At 45.5% G+C, this 22,761-nt stretch overlaps 1 protein-coding gene and 1 non-coding gene across 6 annotated transcripts in view; one reads left to right on the top strand and one right to left on the bottom strand.

Moving 5' to 3' along the window:
• SH3BP5 (SH3 domain binding protein 5) overlaps window positions 1–22,761 on the top strand; it is a 76,802-nt gene that overhangs the window by 2,414 nt on the left and 51,627 nt on the right. For all 5 annotated transcript variants that reach the window (XM_021934878.2, XM_021934875.2, XM_003895133.4 and 2 more), the window contains exon 2: window positions 388–450. In XM_021934878.2, the coding sequence (XP_021790570.1) occupies window positions 388–450 (63 nt within the window). The remainder of the gene's footprint in view (window positions 1–387; window positions 451–22,761) is intronic.
• LOC116274047 lies at window positions 14,197–14,305 on the bottom strand. Its single transcript, XR_004182526.1, has one exon. It is a non-coding gene; the product is annotated as a small nucleolar RNA U13 (small nucleolar RNA).

Raw genomic sequence — 22,761 nt, 5'->3', positions numbered from 1 at the left:
GGCCTGGCCTTGCTTATTGTCTTTTATTGTTTTCTAAGCAAAGTTCTTGCTCAAGGCAGATGGTGCTGTTTTGATGAGGCCATTAAACCATTTGTAACAGGTGGGATTTACCTGAAGGCACATACCTGGAATATTTGACCTCTGACAAATTCCAAATGTCTCTGAAGACATTGTCAAAAAGGATACCCTCAAGAAAATGGTTTCAGAAATGCTGACATTCATTTGCTTTTCTAGCCAAGCCTCAACTGTTTGCCTTAAGAATTAATACCGATTCTTCCCTTTTCCTGCAAACTGGGCTGGGGTAATTTTTCAGGTTATGGACTGAGTTATATTGGAAACAAAAGACGGATCCCGTAAGTCTTTTTCTCTCCCTCTTTTCTTCACCAGGGAGAACTGGAGAAGTTAAATCAGTCCACGGATGATATCAACAGACGGGAGACTGAACTCGAGGTACAGAGAGCTGAGTTCCTGTTCTTGGTGAAGTGATGTCACTCACACCGGCACAAGGCTGGTTAATTTTGTCTTCATAGCTGGAGGGTTATTGCTGGACCCCCCTCCTTGGGAGTTGAGCAACAGCTCCCTGACAGAATAAAATACACCACTGAGCTCAACCTGTGGGCGGAACGCATGTGGATCCAATTTCACATGTTGTTTTTCATTATGGAAGCTCCATGGGGCCTAAATCAAGTCTGTGCAGAGCGTTACACAACGCCTAAGTCCCGAGTTTTCATGTGACTGAAAGGATAGAGAGGAAAATTAGCTGAACTCTTTAATGAAGAATAATGAATGAGCTCGCAAAAATCTCTTACATGTTCAGGGCGGTTCCTGCCATTTGTCCTGGAAAGGTTGTGTTGTTTCCTCTGACTTCGACCATTTCTTGACTTTCCTGTCCTAATAACTCACCCCCGCCTTCTGCTTTCCTGCTCATTTCTTTATTGTCTGCTTGTGCATAGAATATAATTATAATGGTAACAAAAAGCTGTTTAGACTGGAAAGGCCTTTCCTACTGGGAAAAATCTTGGGAGACTAAAACTTGATTTAGGTTTCATGTGCATTTTCCAACCGGAGTGTAAACAAGTTAGCATTCATCACAGCCTCTGATGAGTTTCCACCCCTTTCCAGTAGTGGTTGCTTTTACCACCCATCAGCAAATTTGAACAACCACTGTATGTATTCAGGAGACTGTGAATTGACTGTCAGAGCCTGGAAGGGACTCTCAGCGCAGCTTCCCAGTGCAGGGAGCTGTTGGCAAAGTCTGTTTCTGTAGCAGGAGAAATAGCAAAAGTCAGTGGAAGGGACAAGAAGCACATGGTCCCTAAGAGTGAGGGTGTGGGAGACAGGAATATAATCTGCCAGGATTCACAGGCAGCCTTGATTTCTGCTGCATGCGTAGGCCCTGGAGTTACCAAATCTGGATGTAGCAATGTGGATTAAAAAGTCTGTTGCTCTGAGCTGTGTGAAGGGTTATCGCTCACCACCTCCATTTCCATCGTAGGTGTACAAGAACACGGGCTGTCCTTCTCCCTAAGTGAAGTAAAATCTAGTTTATTTACATTTCTTTCACTTATGAATTGAGTCTGTCTGTGATGTGCGGTGACCGAAACCTCTTAGGATCTCAGATTTCTAATGCATTAAACAACAAAACCCTTACCATTCCTATAGGGCTTTAGCATTTACAGACTGTTTTTTACACGTTTTATCTCATTCCATCCTGTCACACCAGCCTAGAGCTATGCTGTCCCATATGGTAGCCATGTGCAACGTATGGCTATTTGAATTTAATTAATTTTTTTTTTTTGACACAGAGTCTTACTCTGTCGCCCAGGTTGGGGTGCAGTGGTGCGATGTCTGCTCTCTGCAACCGCCACCTCCTGGGCTCAGGTGATTCTCATTCCTCAGCTTCCTGAGTAGTTGGGATAACAGGTGTGTACCACCATGCCTGGCTAATGAGTTTAATTAAAATTAAGTAAGACAAAATTCTGTTCCTCAATCACAATAGCCACGTTTCAAGAGCCCAGTTGCCACTATATTAAACAGTCTAGTTGCCACTGTATTAAACTACTATCATCATAGAATGTTCTGGCCTGGAGAACTAGGAGGGGAGGGATTATTTGCTTTCCAGATAAGGACTCAGAGGCTTAGCATTTTATGATGATGCCTCAGAGGCAGGGCTCCCATCTTATAGTCACAGGCATTTCCCAGATCTCCTCCAGTTCCTGCATTCTATTATCCCAGTGCAGTGGTGCAATCACAGCTCACTGCAACCTCAAACTCCTGGGTTCAGGCAATCCTCCTGCATCATCCTCCCTGGTAGCTGAGACTACAGGTGCATGCCACTATACCCGGCTAATTTTTCATATTTTTAAACTTTTTTGTAAAGATGGGATCTTGCTCTGTTGACCAGGCTGTTCTTGAACTCCAGGCCTCAAAGTGATCCTCCCACCTTGACCTCCCAAAGTGCTGGGATCACAGGCATGAGTTGCCATACCCATCCTGGAAATATTCTTCTTCCTACCCTCCCCCACTCCCCCCACCCCCCGCACCAAGGCATTGATTGATTCTAATTGCTCGCCTACTATGTGCTGGCCACTGTTCTGGGTAATGAACAAGATGGCCCACATCTCAGCCCCTAGGGTGCTTACCTTCTTGGGGTGAGATTGGTTAATCTGTTAAATTCTTTTTAGCCTGACTTTTGAATCCTATTTCTGAATACACTTAGGTATTTGTGTGTCACAGGAAGCCACCGGACAGGTGTTTCCTGCCTGACTCTGGAGAGCATTTGGAGCCGTGTGAGAGGCCAACTGGAGGGTGTGAGGGGGGTGGCCAGGGCTGGGCTGGGTTGCTGGCTGGCCTTTTCACGGTATTATAACCAAGACTGACTCATAGAAATATAATACGGGCTACATAAGCAATGAAAAACTCCCTAGTAGACACATTAAAAATGAAAAATAAACAGCTGAAATGAATTTAAATAGTTTGTGTAATCTGGAATATCCAAGACAGTACAATTTCAACATGGACTTGCTATTAAACAATTACTGATATTTTACATATATTTTTATACTAAGTCTTTAAGATCTTTGGCATATTTTACACTTAGGGCACATTTCACTTGAGACTAGACATGTTTCAAGTGTTAGTAGCTACATGTGGCACTGGGAGGCACAGGTTTAATAGGTGTTTCTGTCACAAAGGAGCCAGGTGGGATTTCACCCTTCATGCTGGGCACCAGCTGCTTGTCAGATACTGTTGACCACTGCATTTATGTGGGTGAACGAGACAAAGACGTTTTTGGTTGGAGTGAGGAGCAGAGAGGGGGTAATAATTACTGGTGGTAATAGCTACAGTAAGAAATGTGACAGACACTGGAGGGGTGCTGCGGGAGGACATCTGAGCAGATGCCTGCAGGAGAGCCCCTGCAGAGGAACAGGTGGAGTGAGCCACTGGGGTGGTCAAGGGGAGTATGCCCAAGGATAGGGGGCAGGAAAATGAGCCATTTTAATATACAGTCTAGTCTTTTGTTTTTTTCCTGCGACGGAGTCTCACTCTGTCACCCAGGCTGGAGTGCAGTGGCGCGATCTCGGCTCACTGCAACCTCTGCCTCCCGGGTTCAAGCGATTCTCCTGCCTCAGCCTCCCGAGTAGTAGCTGGGATTACAGGCGCCCGCCACCATGCCCAGCTAATTTTTGTATTTTTAGTAGAGACAGGGTTTCACCATGTTGGCCAGGCTGGTCTTGAACTGGCTGATCTTGAACTCCTGACCTCATGTCGTCATCACCGCCCCCCCCCCCCCCCCCACCGCCCTGCCCCACCCATCTCAGCCTCCCAAAGTGCTGGGATTACAGGTGTGAGCCACCGTGCCCCGTCTTGTTTTTGCAGTACTTGTATTCCATAAAGTTGTGAACACTGATTTAGTGAATACGGAACCACTGTTGTAGGGAAAATGCAGGGCTCGGAGCAGGCCTGTGGTCACATCATTTTCATCAGCTGATCAATATTAATCTTTTCAGTGTCCATTAAAAGACACTTTATTTACTATATACTATTGATTCATTAGCATTGAACTCAGGGCCGCTTACCTAACATGTATTTTCCCTGTAAGCCATATCACAGCCTGCTTATGCTCAGGAGTGCTCACAGACAGCACTTCAGCACTCCCCTTCTGGGCCATTTTTAACAGCAAAATCACCAAAGAAAGCACAGAAGTGTGAAAGACATGGCACTAAGTAGACCATGAAAAGGACACTTGTTTACAGGCTGGGCACTGAAAGGAGGTGGAGTGTCGCTCCTGCGCGTGTTGGTGAGTGAACCTGAAAGGGCTGCGTGTATTGATTTTGGGGTTACGTATAAATTTTAGTGAGTAGATGAATTCACAAGTATGGAATTGGCAAATAATGAAATAGTCTACTTTCAGGGACCCCAGGGGAAGGTATTTTGCTGTCCCCATTTCCTTTCCCTTTGCCTTTTGATTGCGATCTGGGGCATTCAGCACCTCTCATGGTTTTTGTCTGAAGAAGCTGAATTGGTGACCAGGCTTGTGGTAGCTGCGAATGTGCTCACACACTGTGCCGCAGTTGTCCGTGGGTAGCTGTAGACCAGGGTGTTGCTCCTGAGGTCCACATTTAACATCCCATTTCTTGTCTTGGCTGTTTAAATTCCAGATTGCAAAGGGGCCTCTGGCAGCCTGCCGTGTCACTTGGATGTCTGTCTCCTCCTGCAACCTGGGTTTGCCTCTGACCTTATTTTGAACAGTGTTGGGTCTCCTTTGCACTCTGATTTATATCAGCGAAAGCCAACCTTTTTAAGCTGTTAAAGGGGGAACCTTTTAACCAGAGAGGCCTTGGATATAAGCCTGATGTTTTAAGTTAGGAAAATGAACATTTTCCCACAGATCCAGTGATCCGTCAGCTTTATTTATTTATTAATGAGACAGGGTCTCGTTCTGTCACTCAGGCTGGAGTGCAGTGGCACAGCCTCGGCTCACTGCAGACTCTGCCTCCCGGGTTCAAGTGATTCTCTAGCTTCAGCCTCCCAAGTAGCTGGGACCAAAGGCACACACCACCATGCCTGGCTAATTTTTGTATTTTTAGTAGAGATGGGTTTTGCAATGTTGGCCGGGCAGCTTTCAAACTCCTGAGCTGAAAGCAATCTGCCTCCCTTGGCCTTCCAAAATGCTGGGATTACAGGCGTGAACCACTGCGCCTGACCGGCTTTTTAATTCACTAAGTATTTATTGAGCACCTACTATGTGATGGGGCAGTTTTCGGTGATGGGGACAGAGCAGTGAAGAGACTGGACTGAAGTCCCTGCTCTTCCGAGGCTTACATTGCAGAGGGGGTGGAAAATGCAATAAAGAGTTAAAGTACGCACAGTAGGTTATCTGATGTATGCGAAGGAGGCAAAGAACTGGAAGGGGACTCAGCTGGTGGGTGTTTGGAGGCAAGGGGAGGGAGAGGAATGCGGTATTATCTGGAGAGAGTGAGCAAGCCTCAGACCATGTGGGGGAAGAACATTCCAGCTGGAGGGCGCATCTGTGCTAAGATGGGAGTGGGCCTGGCCTAGCTGAGGACCAGCAAGGGGGCCTTGTGCCAGGCTTGGGTGAGTAATGGATGGAAGAGGAGGTGATGAGTCAGAGATAAATGGGTCATTCAGGTGTGTGACAGCCCTGCCAGGTGAGGTAATAAAACTCAATATGCTGATGCAATTTTAAAATGCCTAGTATATAGGTCTCTTTTCAAATGTTTGTTAAAACAGATGCCACACTGAGAATTTCTAAGTCTAATCAGAATAAAGATTTGTAATATTTCATGCCCATATATATGTGGTTTTAAGCACAACATGTAGTGTTTTCATCATTTCCCGTGCTTGCTCTGAAAGTGGGCTGTTCCAGGACTGTGAAGGGGTCCTTTCTTTTCCTCGTTGGTCAGGTCAGGTGGGAATAGTTTCTGCTTATACTGGCAGGGTGGTTTGAAAAATCTTTGTTTCTGAGTGTCTGTGTTCCTCAAACTCGCTTAAGCCAGCACTCATTATCTCTGCCTTTCCTCCCTCCAAAAACCAGCAAATGCTTTCTCTTAAAAACAAAACCTAAAACTTTTTTTTTTTTTGGACCCAAGGAGCAATGGTAGAACCAAAATCTCTGTTTTGAGCTTAGAAACTTGGAGGTGAGGGTGAACTGGAAGCCACCTGGCCCCTCTCTCATGAATTATTAGCACAAATCAGGAGAAAAATTCCTCTATCAAAGGACAGTGATACGTCCCAGCACTTTCTCCATTAAAACATGTGTGGGTGGAATGCACTAGGGACTAGGTTCTGCAAGACTAAGTTTTGCTTTGAAGAAACTGCTAGGGAATGTTTGAAGCAATAGATAGACCGGGGGAGGGAGGAGTAACTGTTTCTTGAAGCTGCACCAGATTCCAGGCCTGGTGGCAGACTGCCTGGTCTGGGCTGGCAGAGTCCCTGCATCCCCGACCTTCTTGTACACAGGTGAGATCTGGTTGAAGTAAACATTGGCCTGGAGGCCTTCCTGCAGCAAATACTGTGTGGGGCGCTGGGGACCAGGGTGGTCAACAGATAATCAGGCATGTCCCTGCCTCATGGAGCTTGCCATCTCCTGGATCCAAGCGAGCAACTGCAGTGGGGGGAGGGGGATTCTGGGAGAGTCACTTAGGGCCCTTTGGGAGGCCAAAGCTTTGTTGAAATAATAGGGGGCATCAGAGTTGAGGTCTGCAGACCCCAAATAGTCTGAAGATAACATCCAGAGCAGCCTTAAAGTGGAAGAGGAAGAGAGCTGATGGTACAGACATCGTCTGCAGGTTGAGGAAGGCTGGGGTGGGGAGAGGTGGAGTGTTAACAGGACCTTTGGTGATTGACTGATTGTAAAGAAAAAACATGTGTGGTCTTTGCGTCTCTTCAGGGTAGCCTGAGCCAGGGCTGCTGCGCTGCCCCCACGGCTCTGACTTGAAGTTTGGCCATCAGAACGGTGGTACTTAAGGTCTTGGGCTTCAGTGATCCCCCCAGACTGCTTATTTCCCTTTGGGGAAGGAGGTGAGTGGGGAAACATTTGAAACTTGAAGAGTGACCTAGCTATAGGACAGCTGGCAAAGCTTGGCCTCTGGAGCCAGACTGTCTGACGCTGAATCCCAGCTCCCCTTGTCATAGCTGTGGGACCTCTGGCAGGTTATGTAATCTCTGTGCCTCAGTTTCTTCTTCTTTAAAATGGGATCGTGTCTCAGTTTTTGCTGTGAAATAACCAAAGCCCAAAGCCATAGGGAAGGGCAGGTGGAGGGAGGACAGCAGTCTTGACATCAGGTGATACAGGTTGAAATCAGAGGTCTGCTGACTTCTAGGGATACTTGGCACATGGAAGCCGCAGTCTTCTCATCTTTGAATCTGGGGGCTGCGATTCTTGCCTACATCCCTGGGTGACCTGGAGGATGGTAAGGGATGCTGTTTGAGAGCTGCCCAGCCTGAGTGGGCAAGAGGGCCCCCTGTGTGCTTGGCTGGCAGGGAGGGCTGAGACCCGCTGGGCGCTGCAAACAGAGAAGGTTCCAATGAGATGTCCACTGGGGCCAAACTGGCCATGGGGCCTGGCAGTAGCTCCGTTCTCTTCCCCCAGGTCCTGCCATGACCTTTCTTTGTCAGATTGGCCCTGGGAAAGGGGCCAGAGGGAGGGCTCGTATAGGCCAGGATTGCAGTGAGATGGACTTTGTCGTCACTGGATCAGCAGGGCATTGTGCTGTGGCCTGTCTGCTATGATGTGACAATTAGTTTCCCTGAGTGAGCCCTGCTTGATTTATTTAATTAATTAATTTATTTTTTGAGACAGGATCTCAAAAACTGGAGTGCAATGGTTTGATCTCAGCTCACTGCCACCACGGCCTCCTAGGTTCAAGCAATTTTCGTGCCTTAGCCTCCTGAGTAGCTGGGATTACAGGCATGTGCCACCACACCCGGCTAATTTTTGTGTTTTTGGTAGGGACGAGGTTTTGCCATTTTGGCCAGGCTGGTCAACTCCTGACCTCAAATGATTCACCCACTGCAGCCTCCCAAAGTGCTGGGATTACAGGTGTGAGCTATCACGCCCAGCCTCCTGCTTTGTTTTTGTTTTTTCCTGAGACAGTGTTGGTCTCTGTTGCTCAGGCTAGGGTGCAGTGGCACAATCATAGCTCACTGGAGCCTCGAACTCCTGGGCTCAAGTTATCCTCCCATCTCAGTCTTCTAAGTAGCTGGGACTACAGGAGCGCACCACCATGCCTGGCTAATTTTTGTTTTTGTAGAGATGGGGTCTCTCTATGTTGCCCAGGCTGGTCTCGAACCCCTGGGCTCAAGCAGTCCTCCTGCCTCGGCTTCCCAGAGTGTTGGGATTACAGGCATGAGCCACCACGCCCGGCCTCCCAGTCTGTTCTTGGACAGACTGACCGTGAGGACAGTTGTGACACTGGTAAATCGCAACCTTGTGTTCTCCTTTCCCTCCCCAGCACCTGTCCACTTATGCACATGTTGGCTCATGAACAAAGATTCTGCCTTGCTTGGGGGCGTTAGCATTTTAAGAGTGGCCTTTCACTTTAAAAAAAGATGATGTGTGAATATGGACAAATGGCCATGGTCTACTTAGTGGGGAAAAAAAAAACTATACATAAAATATATATAAAACTATATACAGCATATATATAGAACCATATATATAGTAAAAGAATATATGCATATGAAAAGACAGGCCTAACATAGTTATTCTTTTTTTTTTTTTTTTGAAATGGAGTCTCACTTTGTTGCCCAGGCTGGAGTGCAGTGGTGTGATCTTGGCTCATTGCAACCTCTGCCTCCCAGGTTCAAGTGGTTCTCCTGCCTCAGCCTCCCAAGTAGCTGGATTACAGGTGTCCACCACCATGCCCAGCTAAGTTTTGTATTTTAGTAGATATAGGGTTTCACTATGTAGGTCAAGCTGGTCTCGAACTCCTGACCTCAAATGATCCACCTGCCTTGACCTCCCAAAGTGCTGGGATTACAGGCGTGAGCCACCATGCCCGGCCCTAACATAGTTATTCTTGTGTGGGTCAAAGAATGTGAACTGCTTGTTACCAATTATGGTGAAATAAATGCAGAAATTGAGAGTAAGACTTTAGAATTTTTTTTTTTTTTTTTTGGCAATTTGATGTTGTGACATCCAGGTGGCATTTTACTTTCCTAGTTTGTTTTTATTCTACAGAAGTATTGATTTACGGTGGATTGGATGAGGGAAAATCCATCACCACATTGAGAAGCCTGGCTCTAGAAAAATGTACCCTCAGATGTTACCAGTTGTTGTTGCTAGCTTCTGAGGATGCTGGTGGTTTGTAGTTTTCGTTTCTTGGTGTTTTGTGAAATATTTACAATGACCATATGTTATAATTTTCAGGGGATGGGGGTGGGGAATGAAGCCTGTTGTAAAAATTAAAAAAATGTCTTTATAAGCCAAAGAAATGAATTTCTCTGGAAGGAATTTCAGGAACTATGAAGGCTGATGGGAAAAACTTCGGACTGGTTGTTCCTGCCTTAATTGTAGATAAACCCCGATGTTGTGGGTTTGCTTGATGAATTAGCGTATTGTTCAGCTACTGTAGTTGTAATTCATGGAAGGGTGAAAAGTGCTTTAAAGGCACTTTAGGGTCTTCTACAGCCAAGAAACCCTCGTATATATGCTTATTTAGAGAACACAATAAATCAAGATATAATGGAAAACATTACAAATATTAAGAATATTTAGATATTTGAACTTAGTTACTCTATGTATTTGACTGTTAGCATCATTTCTAAATGGATAAATGCGGGCACATATAGGTTCTCTTGCACAACTTCATTCATGGATCCACATTAGCAAAATACTGTTAGTGGCCAAAACATGTTCTGGCCATTGGCTAGAACATAGAAATAGCTATCTAATATTGACATAGACTGTATTGCCTTAAAAAAACTAGGCATGTCTTCCTTTTAACCTGCAAAGACCAACAAGATAATACACAAACTCTCCTGGCCCCTCAGCTGAAACCCTTGGCAGGGTCATAAGCGCTTGCTATTGCAGTACCTGCCGACTTTCCTACAAATCATGTGACTGTATCCCCAGCTGTGTTCAAGGTGCCTTCCCTCTGACTCTGAGTGTCATCGCAAAAGAAGACAGGCTATGGGGGTTGATGGATTCGTTGCTATCCCTGTGGTTAATGAGAATCTTCAAATCCCCAAGTTGACAGAGATCTGGTCCCTGTGGACTGTAGCCTTTTAATTTTGTGCTGTTATTTTTCTTTGTCAGCATTTGTTGTAGGGACTTTAAGATAGTGTTTTGTGTGTGTGTGTGTGTGTGTGTGTTTTGGCTGGATGAATTAAACATCTATTGAACCTCATCCTTTGGCAGGCAGCCCAGGTATCTTTGCCCAGCCTTTCTCTGTGAGAGTTACTTAGTCTGCCGATTGCCACGTAGATGTTTCCAGCATTAAAGACTCTACTGCTTTTTTTGTAGTGCATTTTAACCAAGAGTATCACAGAATTTGCAAAGCAGCTCTTGGAGAGCTCGGCAAGTCAGCCCCTTTCATTTCCTTAAAGGAAGATGGAAAAAATTTTGTTCTATTCTTGCCTGATTTTTTTTTTCCTTTGCTGTGTTTTGCTGGATTATCTAAGAGATGTTAGTGTTTGTTCTGACAGAAAGAAACTGCTATCAGGGAGACAATGAGAGGAATATCCGCTGTTTATTATAACTGCAGCTCAGCCCTCTTAATATAAATCTTTTATTGTTTGGCATTAAACCCAACCAAAACATGATGAATGGGGTTTGGTTGTCTTCATTCACCACACCCTTTTGTTTCCAGCGTGCGAAAGGATTCAGCTTCGTTTTGCTAGATTTGAAGCCCACAGATTTAATGTTCTCTTACTTGATTTTTGGCTTTATTGGAAGAAGAAACGGGGTGTGCTTCTTCTTCATTGTTCTGGTTACTGTTTCTCCCTAATTATCCCAAGCCTTAATAGCTTAAAACAACTGTTTTATTTTGCCTATGATCTGTGGGTTAGGAATTTGGAGAGGGTTTTGAGAGGGCTCAGCTGGGCGGTCCTTGCTTGAGGAGTTTTGTGCAGTCAGATGTCAGCCTGGGTTGTAGTCATTTGAGGGCTTGGTTGGATGTCTGAGATGGCCTACGCTTGTGTTTGACAGAGGATGCTGGCTCTGAAAGCTTATGCTGAGAGCTCAGCTGGAGTTGCAACCAGCGTGCCTACGTGTGACCTTTCTCGTGTGGTACTTTCGCTTCCTTTTGTTTCTGGCTCCTTCCAGAGTGAGTGTCCTAAGATGACCAGGTGGGAGCTTCATGGCTTTTTCTGACTAAGCCTTGGAACCTCCAGAGTAGCTCTTCTATTCTAATCTGTTGGTCCAAGCAGTCATGAGCCCACCTGGATTCTAATTCTTCTTGATCCTGGGGCAGTGCTAAAGAATTGTCGGCCATATTTGAAAACTGCCAGCCTCATGGTGATGTAGAGACAGTGGCTTATTTTGAGGCCCGTGGGACATATACTTTCTTCCTTTCCTCCCTTTCTGTGGGGAGACTTCATAAACAACCATGTTTCAGTGTCTTCGTGAGGTGCTTTAATGGTTAACCAGCCAGCAAAGCAAGGACTTTGGTTAGTATTCCCGGTGACCTCAAGCCAGCAACGATAAAGGCAAGATGGACAGTTTTTAGTAATGCTGTGGGTCTTGCCATAGGAAATTCTTTGCCACTTTGCCCATTTCTTAAAAATTTTGCCTGAGAAAAAAATTATGGCATGGCTTCAATGTCTATTAGAAAAAATTAGTGGAGCCCAGAGCCAGAGGTACTACAATAATTAGACAGACGCTTTATAATTCAGGGTGGTAGGGTTCTAAAGCCCCTTGGGCAATTCCAGATAGATATGCTGTTTTCTTTCCCTGGCACTGGTTTTGCTGGGTCTTCTCTGGGGAAAGAGTCCTGGTATTGCACTTATTTGATAGAAATTACATCTACTTCCCCACTTGGAACTTGTTAAAACCACACTTCAATGTTGTGAAACTTAGGGTCAAAAAAAGCATAGGAGGCTGGGTGCAGTGGCTCACTTCTGTAATCCCAGTACTTTGGGAGGCCAGGGCAGGGCCAGCAGATCTCTTGAGGCCAGGAGTTCAGGACTAGCTTGGCCAACATGATGAAACCCTATCTCTACTAAAATACAAAAAAGAAAAAGTAGTAGCCAGGTATTGTAGTGCATGCCTGTAATTCCAGCTACCTGGGAGGCTGAGGCACAGAATCATTTGAACCTGGGAGGCGGAGGTTGTAGTGAGCCAAGGTCACGCCACTGCACTCTAGCCTGGGTGACAAACCGAGACTCTGTCTTAAAAAAATGCATAGGAAAACTTTTTTCTTGGAGCTGATAGAAACTAAACTACATAGCTCCATAGCATATGATGGTGGAAAGTGTGGGCTTTAGAGCTCAGCGCTGGATTTGAATTCTCTGCCTCTTAATGTGCTGTACAGTCTTGGTAAGTTATATTAGCTTATCTGGGTTTAATTTCCTTCCAAAATGTGAAGGGCAATACGGATCTTACCAGGGCTGTTAAGGGTTAAATATGGTGATGTTTGTAAAGCGTCCGGCATGGTGCCGGGCATATATGGCCAACAAATGTTGGTCCTTTCCTCCTCCAGCCCCTTAGCCATTTATTAAATAATGGCACCTAAGTAAAAATAACCACTATTTTGTGAAAGGCTATTATATGCTAAGTTTTGTGCTAAGTGGCTTCTATATTTTATCCTATTCATTCTCACGACAGTCCTTCAGAATGTTGATGAGAAAGGGAGGCACTGAGTGAATAAGTCAGTTCTCCCAGGTCACACAGCCAAGGAGTGGTGGAGCCAGGATGTATAATGAATCCAGGAATCTGAGGCTGAAGCCCATGCCCTTAAGTAGTTTGTGTTTGGAGGCATAGCGGATGCATATTGAGATCCCCACTGAGGCTGCATAGATGAAAGAATGCTAGAGTCTAGGACTTAGGGGACCAGGTTTTCAATCTTCGCCTTGGTATTAATCAGGTATAGATCCTTGGGAGAGGATCTTTATCTCCTGAGATTTCAGTCACTTCATCAGTGAAATGGGAGCATCTAAACTAAAAGATGGGCAAACTTTTTTCCAGCCCCGATATTGTTTGACTGGGATCTCCATTCTGATCTAGCCACATGTTGAATAAATTATGAACCACCTTTGGTCTTGACAGTTGGGGAAATACAAAAGCTCTGTAGTCAATCTATGCTGTCATAGACTTAAAATTTCATTTTTGTTGAAACGATACTTGGACATAGTTTTTTTAAAAGAGTCCCTGATAAGTTATAATGCAAAATGAAAGTCCTCTACGTCACTCCCCCGCACCCCTAGTTCTATTCTGATGAAATGATGTTTTTAGCTGTTCCTTCTGGTCGTTTCTCCTGTGTCTCTAAAGTTACAGCCGTCGACTTTGACTTTGGCTCTTTTGCATCCTGTGCTCTCCTTTCTTAACGTTTTGATTAGCTGAAGGCAGGAGGAGGTTATCTAAAAGCCAGCAGAAGTCAGCCAGCCAGCCAGCCTGCCTGGAATGCTGTGGTGGGTGGATGTGTGATTCCTGTGTAGGCTACACTAACTGTTCTCCAGAGCTCTCCGAGGCGGGGCCGTGAACTCACCATATTGCCCTGATTCTAAGACTTGTGCTAATTATAAAGTGGACCTTGTATTTCATAACAGCTTGGGTGGTGGTTGACACATCAGCCCCAGTAAACATGCACATCAATGGTGTAATCTGTCTGAAATCTAATGATTGTGAATTTTTGAAGAACCTGGTGGGTCTTGCAGTTGAGGAAATATGTGAAGCCTCCTGGCGTCAACATGGAAATAGTGCTTTTGTGGTTGAATTCGGTAAAACACTGCTGTTTCAGCATTTCTGCGTCCTCTTACTCAAAGAATCCTGTGGATTTAAGAACATGTGTTTGGCCATAAATGAAAAATTACTGGGGTTCCACCAGTCTTTCTAGCTGTGTGCATGAGAGCTTCCTTGCTTACGTGCATGCAGGGTTGTCATGTAGCTTTGGTCCATCCTCCCGGGCCTTGTAGTACTGACCCCTGTGCTTGCTTGCATGTTTAAAGGGCTCATGAGTTTTTTCCTTTGTTCGTGGAGATTTGTACCTTGGGCTATTTTTTTTCCCCATTTCATATCAGATGAGTAATGTGCTCACATCATATCATAACAAAATTCGAAGATGGCATATCTGACACGTGCACGTGAACACCCAATCAGCACACTTACGAACTCCAAAAGGATCTACCTTGGGCTATTTTAAACATTTTTTGGTAATTGGTTCAATTCCATTCTGGTGCCTAAGTAACATCAACAAAAAAGATGAATTGAAAGCAAGTCTTGGCTGGGCATGGTGGTTCACACCTGTAATCCCAGCACTTTGGGAGACCGAGGCCGGCAGATCACGAGGTCAGGAGTTTGAGACCCGCCTGACCAACTTGGTGAAACCCCATCTCTACTAAAAATACAAAAATTAGCCAGTCGTGGTGGTGGGTGCCTGTAATCCCAGCTATTCAGGAGGCTGAGACAGGAGAACCACTTGAACCTGGGAGGCGGAGGTTGTAGTGAGCCGAGATCGCACCACTGTACTCTAGCCTGGGTGACAAAGTGAGACTCTGTCTCAAAAAAAAAAAAAAAAAAAAAAAGGGAGTCTTTTCCAAATGACGTTCTACAAAATATCTGGCTCATACTATTTAAAAATCGAGGCTATGAAAGACAAAGACTGAAGCACTGTTCCAGATGAAAGAATGTTAGATAACAAAATGCCATGTGTGACTCTTAAATTGGATCTTGGACCAGGAAAACAATTTTTGCCCTTTATTATAAAAGACATTGGTGGGACAGTTGATGCAATTTGGAGAAACTTGTAGACCAGATTAATAGCATTGTAACAATGTTAATTTTCTGACTTTGATTATTGTACTCTGGTTATGTAAGTGGATGGCCTCATCTTTAGGAAATATGCACCCAAAATATTCCAGGGTAAAGGGGCATGGCGTCTGCATCTTACCCTCATTTTTTTCAAGTTTGAAATTATTTTAAACTAAAAAGTTAAAGAGCCATTTGCCTCAACTCAGCCTCCAAATGGCAGCACTTCCCTTTGGTTTGAAAGGAGGCCAAGGATTGAAAGGAGGCCTGCGATGTTCTGGGAGGTGGAACTGGGTGCTCACCTGCTTGTTTAGAAACATTTTATAGTTAGATCAGGGCTCTAAACCAGACCCTTTCTGTCTAGGAGGGAATTGGTTCTACTTAGGCCTTAAAAGGGTCCAAGACCCTTGTTAACCTCAGAGGAGGGAAACTGGAAGGAGAAAACCATGATGACCCCTATATTTTCTTCGTCTCTGTCCTCTTAGTGAAAGGAACCTCTTGATGGTTCAGATAAGGACAGGCAGTGTGATGCCTTGGAAAGGGTTGGAGTGAAGAAATAGGATCTGGCCTTGTCAAAGTCGTTGAATGCACAGGGCTTGCCCAGAGGGTCTGGAGCTGGGTGATGCCCAAGCTGGGGTTAGACTATCCTGTGTTTTATTCCACAACCCACTCAAATAGCTTACATTAAAGGGAGGATTTTCTGAAAGGTTGTAGGAGTCTCATGGAACTCAAGGGAGGGGAAGTGTCACTGACTCTGATGTGCAGGGAAACCACATGTCTCAGTTGGCCCTGGCAGTCTTGGTGGATGCCTGTGGTCCCAGCACAGTTATTAATAGTGCCTCTCCTTATTCTCAAAAGTGTCTTGTTTGATTGATACATCATATGAGTGTGTTGTCACAGGATTGGAATCAGGAGCCCAGGTCACCTCTCACCGCCCCTCCCGTGCCACCTCATGGTTCTCTCCACATTTGCTTTTCTCTGTCTCTCACCTCTATTTTTGTCTGTCTCTCACCTCTGTTTTTCTCTGTCTCTCACCTCTGTTTTTGTCTGTCTCTCCCTCCTCTGGTTTCCTCTGTTCTGATTACTGAGAGGGGAGTCTTGTATTGGAAACACCGTGGCAAGTCCTCACAGAAGGAAGTAGCAGGTCTGGCCGACACGCTAAGGGGCCCCTACTGCTGAAGTCGATCAGGGCCTGAGATGGGAAAAGAAAAGGACTCGGGAAGGGGAATTAGGTCCCTGGTTTCCAGCAGTGATCTCGAAGTTCTCCCCAACTTGAAAATCCTAGTGTTCTTCCTATTCCATTTGTATGTGTCACCTTGGGGCTGTTTCACCTGGGTCTTCTAGCTGGATGACACCGACTGCTGTGGAATTGGGCCTGTGCTGTGAGCAGGAGGGTTGTGGCTGGCTCCAGCTCCCTGGTGGTCTTCATCCGTACCCCTGCTCTCTACCTCTGCTTCTTCCTGGCTCCTGTACCCTCCTGCCTCGGCCTTTCTGGTTTGGCTCCCTTGGGCCCCCACTCTGCCCTGGTGCAGTCTTTGTGCTTCTGTCTCTGCTGCAGAATTCTTAAGGTAGAATCAGCTTGCTCTGGCTCTCAGGGCTATGAAAGCCCCTTACAGCGGGAGCTGGGGCTAAGAAGAAAAACCAGACAGAGGCAGGAGGGAAGGCATCCTGAGGCCCCCAGAAAGCGTGGCAGGATCTCTCAAAGCAGAGAACGGTCTAGGGCTAGGCCTGTGCTGTTGCAGTAGGGTAGCCACTAGCCACACGCAGCTGTTTAAATTATCATTAAGTCTATTGAACCTGGGAGGCGGAGGTTGCAGTGAGCCGAGATCGCGCCACTGCGCTCCAGCCCTGGTGACAGAGTGAGACTCCATCCCAGAAAACAATTTAAAAAAAAATCACTAAGTTAATTAAGTTTTTATTTTTTGAGATAGTGTCTCACTCTGTCACCCAGGCTGGAGTGCAGTGGCACGATCCTGGCTCACTGCAGCCTTGACCACCTGGGGTCAAGCAGTCCCCCTGCCTCAGCCTCCCGTGTATGTAGTTGGGACTCTAGGCATGCACTGCCACACCAGGTTCATTTATGTATTTTTAGTTGAGATGGGGTTTCGTTGTGTTGCCCAGCCTGGTCTCAAACTCCTGGACTCAGGAGATCCTCCCACTGTGGCCTCCCAAAGTGCTGGGATTACAGGTGTAAGCCACCGCGCCTGGCCCCTTGAAGTTAAATAGAATACAACACTTAGTTGCACCAGCCACATTTTGAGTGTTTGCTTGGCCACAAGTGGCCGTGGCTTCTGTGTTGGATGGCACAGATGTAGCACATGTCATCATCGCAGAAGTTCCATCAGCCAGTGCTGGAGAGCACTTGCTCCCTTTTCACCCAAGCGCTATTTAAAGTGGTTTCTTTGTGTGTTCTAGTAGCTGCCACAAGTGCTCTTAGAGAATAGATTGGATGGGTGAAAAGAAAGCATGATTTGTATTAGGTTGGTGCAAAAGTAATTGTGGTTTTGCCGTTAAAAGTGATAGTGAATGGAACATTTCAGGTACCTTTACTACTGGCCAGTAAGTCAGATGTTTTCATAGTGCCTTTTATCATAGAATTCTAGTATGTTCCTGCTAATGGAGACTTTCCCATTGTTATAAGGCTGGATTTCCCTAACTTCAGTTATTCTGCTGCTGCTGCCATCATTTTTGCCATATTCTAGGACTGCGTGTGCTATTTATTCCATGTTGTCTTTTAAATTGGTTCATGTTTTTACTTTAGGTTTTTTTTTTTTTTGAGATGGAGTTTCACTCTTGTTGCCTAGGCTGGAGTGCAATGGCATGATCTCAGCTCACTGCAGCCTCTGCTTCCCAGGTTCAAACGATTCTCCTGCTTCAGCCTCACGAGCAGCTGGGATTACAGGTGCCCGCCACCACGCCTGGCTATTTTTTTTTTTGTGTGAGTATTTTTTTTTTGTATTTTTAGTAGAGACGGGCTTTCACCATGTTGGCCAGCCTGGTCTTAAACTCCTGACCTCAGGTGATCCACCCACCCTGGCCACCCAAAGTGCTGGGATTACAGGCGTGAGCCACTGCGCCCAGCCTTACTTCAGTTTGAAAAGGAAATATCCTTACTATACATGGAAAACCATCAAAGGAAAATACATTTTTTAAGCAGGTGTTTTTTTAAAGAATAATATATACATAGGGAGTGCCCACCTTGTCAGGGTACAGCTTATAACTTTCAGAGTAATGTTATGTTGTTTCCGGTGGATTTATAGTTCTCCTTATCAAATTCTAGCAGATTCCCCTCTTTATGGAAGGCTCTGAGCCTGGATTAGCTTCCCTTTTCTTTAAGAAAGAGATTAGCAAATGTATGCAGGTGCTGAAGACATTGTGGTACCTAATGGAGTCTTTCTCCCTGACAGAACCAGAAGCATTTAAACAAGATCTGAGAAGGAACAACTGCTTCATTCTTATTGAACGTACACTCTTGTCTTTGGTTCGAGAGGGGTCTATGTAGAGCAGGCCCGAGGGCAGGTGCATGCAGCACACTGGAAACTTTTTGGCTACAGGTCCCCCTTCACGTTCTTGGTAATCATTGAGTACCCCAGAGAGCTTCATTTTTGTGGATAGTATTAATATTCGCCATATAGAAATCAAAAGACATTTATTTCAAAGGTCTATATTCATTAAAATGACAATCAGCCTATTATATGTTAACAAAAATAATATATTTTATGAAAAAGGACTATTTTTCCAAACAAAAAATTCAACGAAAGAGTAATTGTTTTACGTACTTTCACAAGTCTCTTTAATGTCTGGCTTTAATAGAAGAGCTGATTCTCTCACCTCCTTCTGCATTTCATGTCATTTCTTGCTGTGCCACCTGTCAGGTAGCTTCTGGAAAACTCTACTGAACACTCATAAGAGAATGACAGTGAAAATGGCAAGTCTTTATTAATGAAAATGGCTTCCATCTTGCAGACTCCTTGAAAAGGTTTCCAGGTGCCCCACCCCCACCAGTGGTTTCCCCAGACCACACTCTGAGAACCACTGGTGAAGTGACTGGCACACTGGACTAGAAGACTGAAGATGGCCGGTCGCAGTGGCTCACGCCTGTAATCACAACAGTTTGGGAGGCCGAGGCAGGAGAATTGCTTGAGCCCAGGAGTCTGAGACCAACCTGGGCAACACAGTGAGACCTCATCTCTACAAAAAATTTAAAAATTAGCCAGGTGTGGTCGTACATGCCTGTAGTCCCAGCGACTTGGGAGGCTGAGATAGGGGCATTGCTTGAGCCCAGGAGGTGGAGGCTGCAGTGAGCCGTGATTGCGACACTGCATCCAGCTTGGGTAACAGAGAGGGATCCTGTCTCAAAAAACAAAGAACAAAAAGTACTGAAGATGTCTGCTTTCATCTAACACTTGACACTTACTAGTCCTGTGACCTTATGCAAAGAGATTAGGTCACCTGGAACTCCAGGGCTCCAGTTTTCTTTTGTTTTTCTTCTTTTGAGACAGAGTGTCTGTCACCAGGCTGGAGTGCAGTGGCGTGATCTCAGCTCACTGCAAACTCCACCTCCTGGGTTCAAGCAATTCTCCTGCCTCAGGCTCCCAAGTAGCTGGGATTACAGGCACCCACCATGCCCGACTAATTTTTGTGTTTTTAGTAGAGATGGGGTTTTGCCATGTTGGCCAGGCTGGTCTCGAACTCCTGACCTTAGGTGATGTGCCTGCAGCCTCCCAAAGTGCTGGGATTACAGGAGTGAGCCACCGCACCTGGCCTCCAGTTTTCTTATCTGTAAACTCGGGATGGAAATTCTGGCTGAGCCTGTTTTACAGGGTTGTTGTGTGTCTCTCTGCCAAGTGAAAGTGGTATACTTGTAAATGGCATTAGTAAGGATCTTTTGAAGTATGGTGTTGTCTCTAACATGTAGGACAGTTATTTTTTAAACACCACCATCCCATCTTTATCTCACTTAATTCTGGGGACACCTGTGAAGAGGAAAAGCCATGATTCTCAGTTTCCAGGCAAGGTAATTGAGGTGAGCAGGTGAGCGATTGGCCAGAAAACAGGGACTCATCCTGTGTGCTGCATGTTCAACCTGCACGCTGCTTCCAGTGTATACTGGTGCTGGCGGTGTGGTTTAGCTTGAGCTCTTATCTGACACAGGGCTGTGTGTCTGACACACTGACACAGTCAAACAGGGAGACTCTGCCACCCCTAGCAATTCTTTGCTTGAATAAATTACCTTCAGTCTGAGTCACCTAATGGATGAAACACACTTTTCAGATTTGAAGAGCTGAGGCCTCCTCCAAGCAGAGGAAACTGTTGGAGAACTCTTTCAAGTGCTGATCTAAAAATTCCCCTGGTAAACAGCCCTGGGATGGTAAATGGATTCTTTTTCTTGACTGGTGGAAGATCTGCTCGCTCTCTCAGATAAGCTTGTACTTTTGAGCCATTCCTCTCCATGGCTCATTTCCTGCAGGGAAAGCAGTCAGCTTACTCTCCTCTCTGGACATTCCCGAAGCCACCCCCACTTTGATCTTGGAAAACACATTTGCTTGTAATTGCAGGAGACAAAGAATCACGGTCAAGTCTTTTCTTTAACTAAGAAACAAGACAAAAAGCCCAAGTCCAATTGTGGCAAGGTAGCTTTAAGATGTATCTAAAGAAATGCTTCATAAAAGCTAGGTTGAACTAAATTCTACAGACTCTGCTCCTTATACACATGGATTTATTGTCAGGGGCAGAAGCCCTCCAGCAAACTGTATTTAATTACAGTGCTTTGCCATGCTACAGAATGTGGGTTGGGGCCGGGCGCAGTGGCTCACGCCTGTAATCCCAGCACTTTGGGAGACCGAGATGGGCGGATCACGAGGTCAGGAGATTGAGACCATCCTGGCTAACATGGTAAAACCCATCTCTACTAAAAAATACAAAAAACTAGCCCGGCAAGGTGGCGGGCGCCTGTAGTCCTAGCTACTCGGGAGGCTGAGGCAGGAGAATGGCGTGAACCCGGGAGGCAGAGCTTGCAGTGAGCTGAGATCTGGCCACTGTACTCCAGTCTGGGCGACAGAGCAGATTCCATCTCAAAAAAAAAAAAAAAAAAAAAAAAAGAATGTGGGTTGGTTGGCCCTTGCTTTCCTATGTTAATATGGCTTCCATAAGGTGTATCTTTCAATCGCATGTTTAAAGCTTAATTCAACTACAAGTGACAGCAATACAATTTTAGCTAGCTTGAACAAAATAGAATGATAGTGGAAGGGGGCCTGTCTTGGCTCAGGGAAGAGGAGTATAGGGGTAGGTTGTAAGGCGTTGCTGGGTCCAGAGGCTCCAAGTGCCACTGGCACCTCCTAGGGGTCTCCTTCCCTTCTTTCTTCTCTGTCAGGCTCTCCCCTCATAGTGCCAAGATGGCTGCTGTCTGCTGTAGGCTTTCATTCCATCCTCTTAAACATCTCAGTGGAAGAAAGTTCCTCTGACAGTTTCAGAAAGGTCCCAAAATGAAGTCTCATTGGTTGTGATGGGTCACGTCTATCGCCCCTGCTCACAGAACAGTCACTGTGGCTAGGAGTATGACTGTGGCCAGGCCCTGTCACATCACTAGGGACTGAGAGGTGGGGGTGAGGACCAAGGAATATTAGGGCTGTAATGCTGGGGATAGGAAAGATTTTGGTCTGTGGCCTCTCATACCTCAGTACTTTTGGGAACTGTTACCCAAGTAGCTGTGACCCTCAGTGGAATGGTAACAACTGGGTGGGCTTTTTCTTACGGGGATGGGGGGCGGGGGCGGGGACCGGCTTTGTGTTTAGTTTCAATGCATCTTTGATGAATAGGCTTGTTGGTGGTTGGATGTCAGCCAGTCATGCATCATTCCTGGCAGCACAACCTCATTTATAGAAGGAAACGCTGATGTCAAATCGAGTCTTCTGGGTTTAATACCCTTTGATGGTCACACACTTAACACAGATAGTCACAAAAAGGGCATCAGTCAGACTGGCGGGCCCTGAACCTGCCCATCAGAATCACCCGAGGGGTCTTTTAACATACTCTGCACCCAGGTAACAATTTTGTAAAACCTAAATTTGATCAGGTCATGCCCTTGCTTAGAAAAATCTATGGTATTTTACAGTTGAAAACAAAAATCCAGGCAGGGTGTTCTACACCTGTAGTCCCAACTACTTGGGAGGGGCAGGAGGATCCCTTGAGCCTGGGAGTTTGAAGCCACAGTGTGATATGATCATGCCTGTGAATAGCCACCACACTCCAGCCTGGGCCTCACAGCAGGACTCTGTCTCTTAAGAAAACAAAAACGCCATCGCTTCTCAGTCTTTCGGCTAAGAGCAGGTGAAAATGAAAACCCAAAAACCCCCCAAAAAACAAAAACACAAAATAAAGCAAACAAAAAGCCCTATACTATCCCATTCGCCCACCCTACCCCTGTTTTTCCTCCCCTAGACAGTTAACTATATTAGTTTAATATATTTTAGCTGATGGAGGTATTTACTTCTATGACCAAGTAGTATGTACTGTGTGACAACTACTTGATTTTTTTCGTTTGGGTGACTATCTGTTGACATCCTGCTGTGGAAGATGAGGTTTTGTCTCTTTTCGCCCACTGTCTCGTACTTTTCCTATCTCCTGTCCTCTCAACAGAATCCATGGTGGTCAGTATTTGATTACCTTATTGCAGCTAGGTAAGTGCTATTCACAGTTGAGACATCTAGTAAACTATGATTATGTTTCCTTTTTGTGGTAGAATGCATTCTTTAATTATTTCTGACAAAGGGTGCATTGGAAATAAATTACTTGAGACTTAAGTAACCCTATGGGAAGAAAAGCCACCACAC

Source organism: Papio anubis, chromosome 2, assembly GCF_008728515.1.
Source record: "Papio anubis isolate 15944 chromosome 2, Panubis1.0, whole genome shotgun sequence".
Lineage (NCBI taxonomy): Eukaryota > Metazoa > Chordata > Mammalia > Primates > Cercopithecidae > Papio > Papio anubis.
The sequence above is the reverse complement of the archived record's forward strand: the minus strand, read 5'-3'. Positions and strand labels throughout refer to the sequence as shown.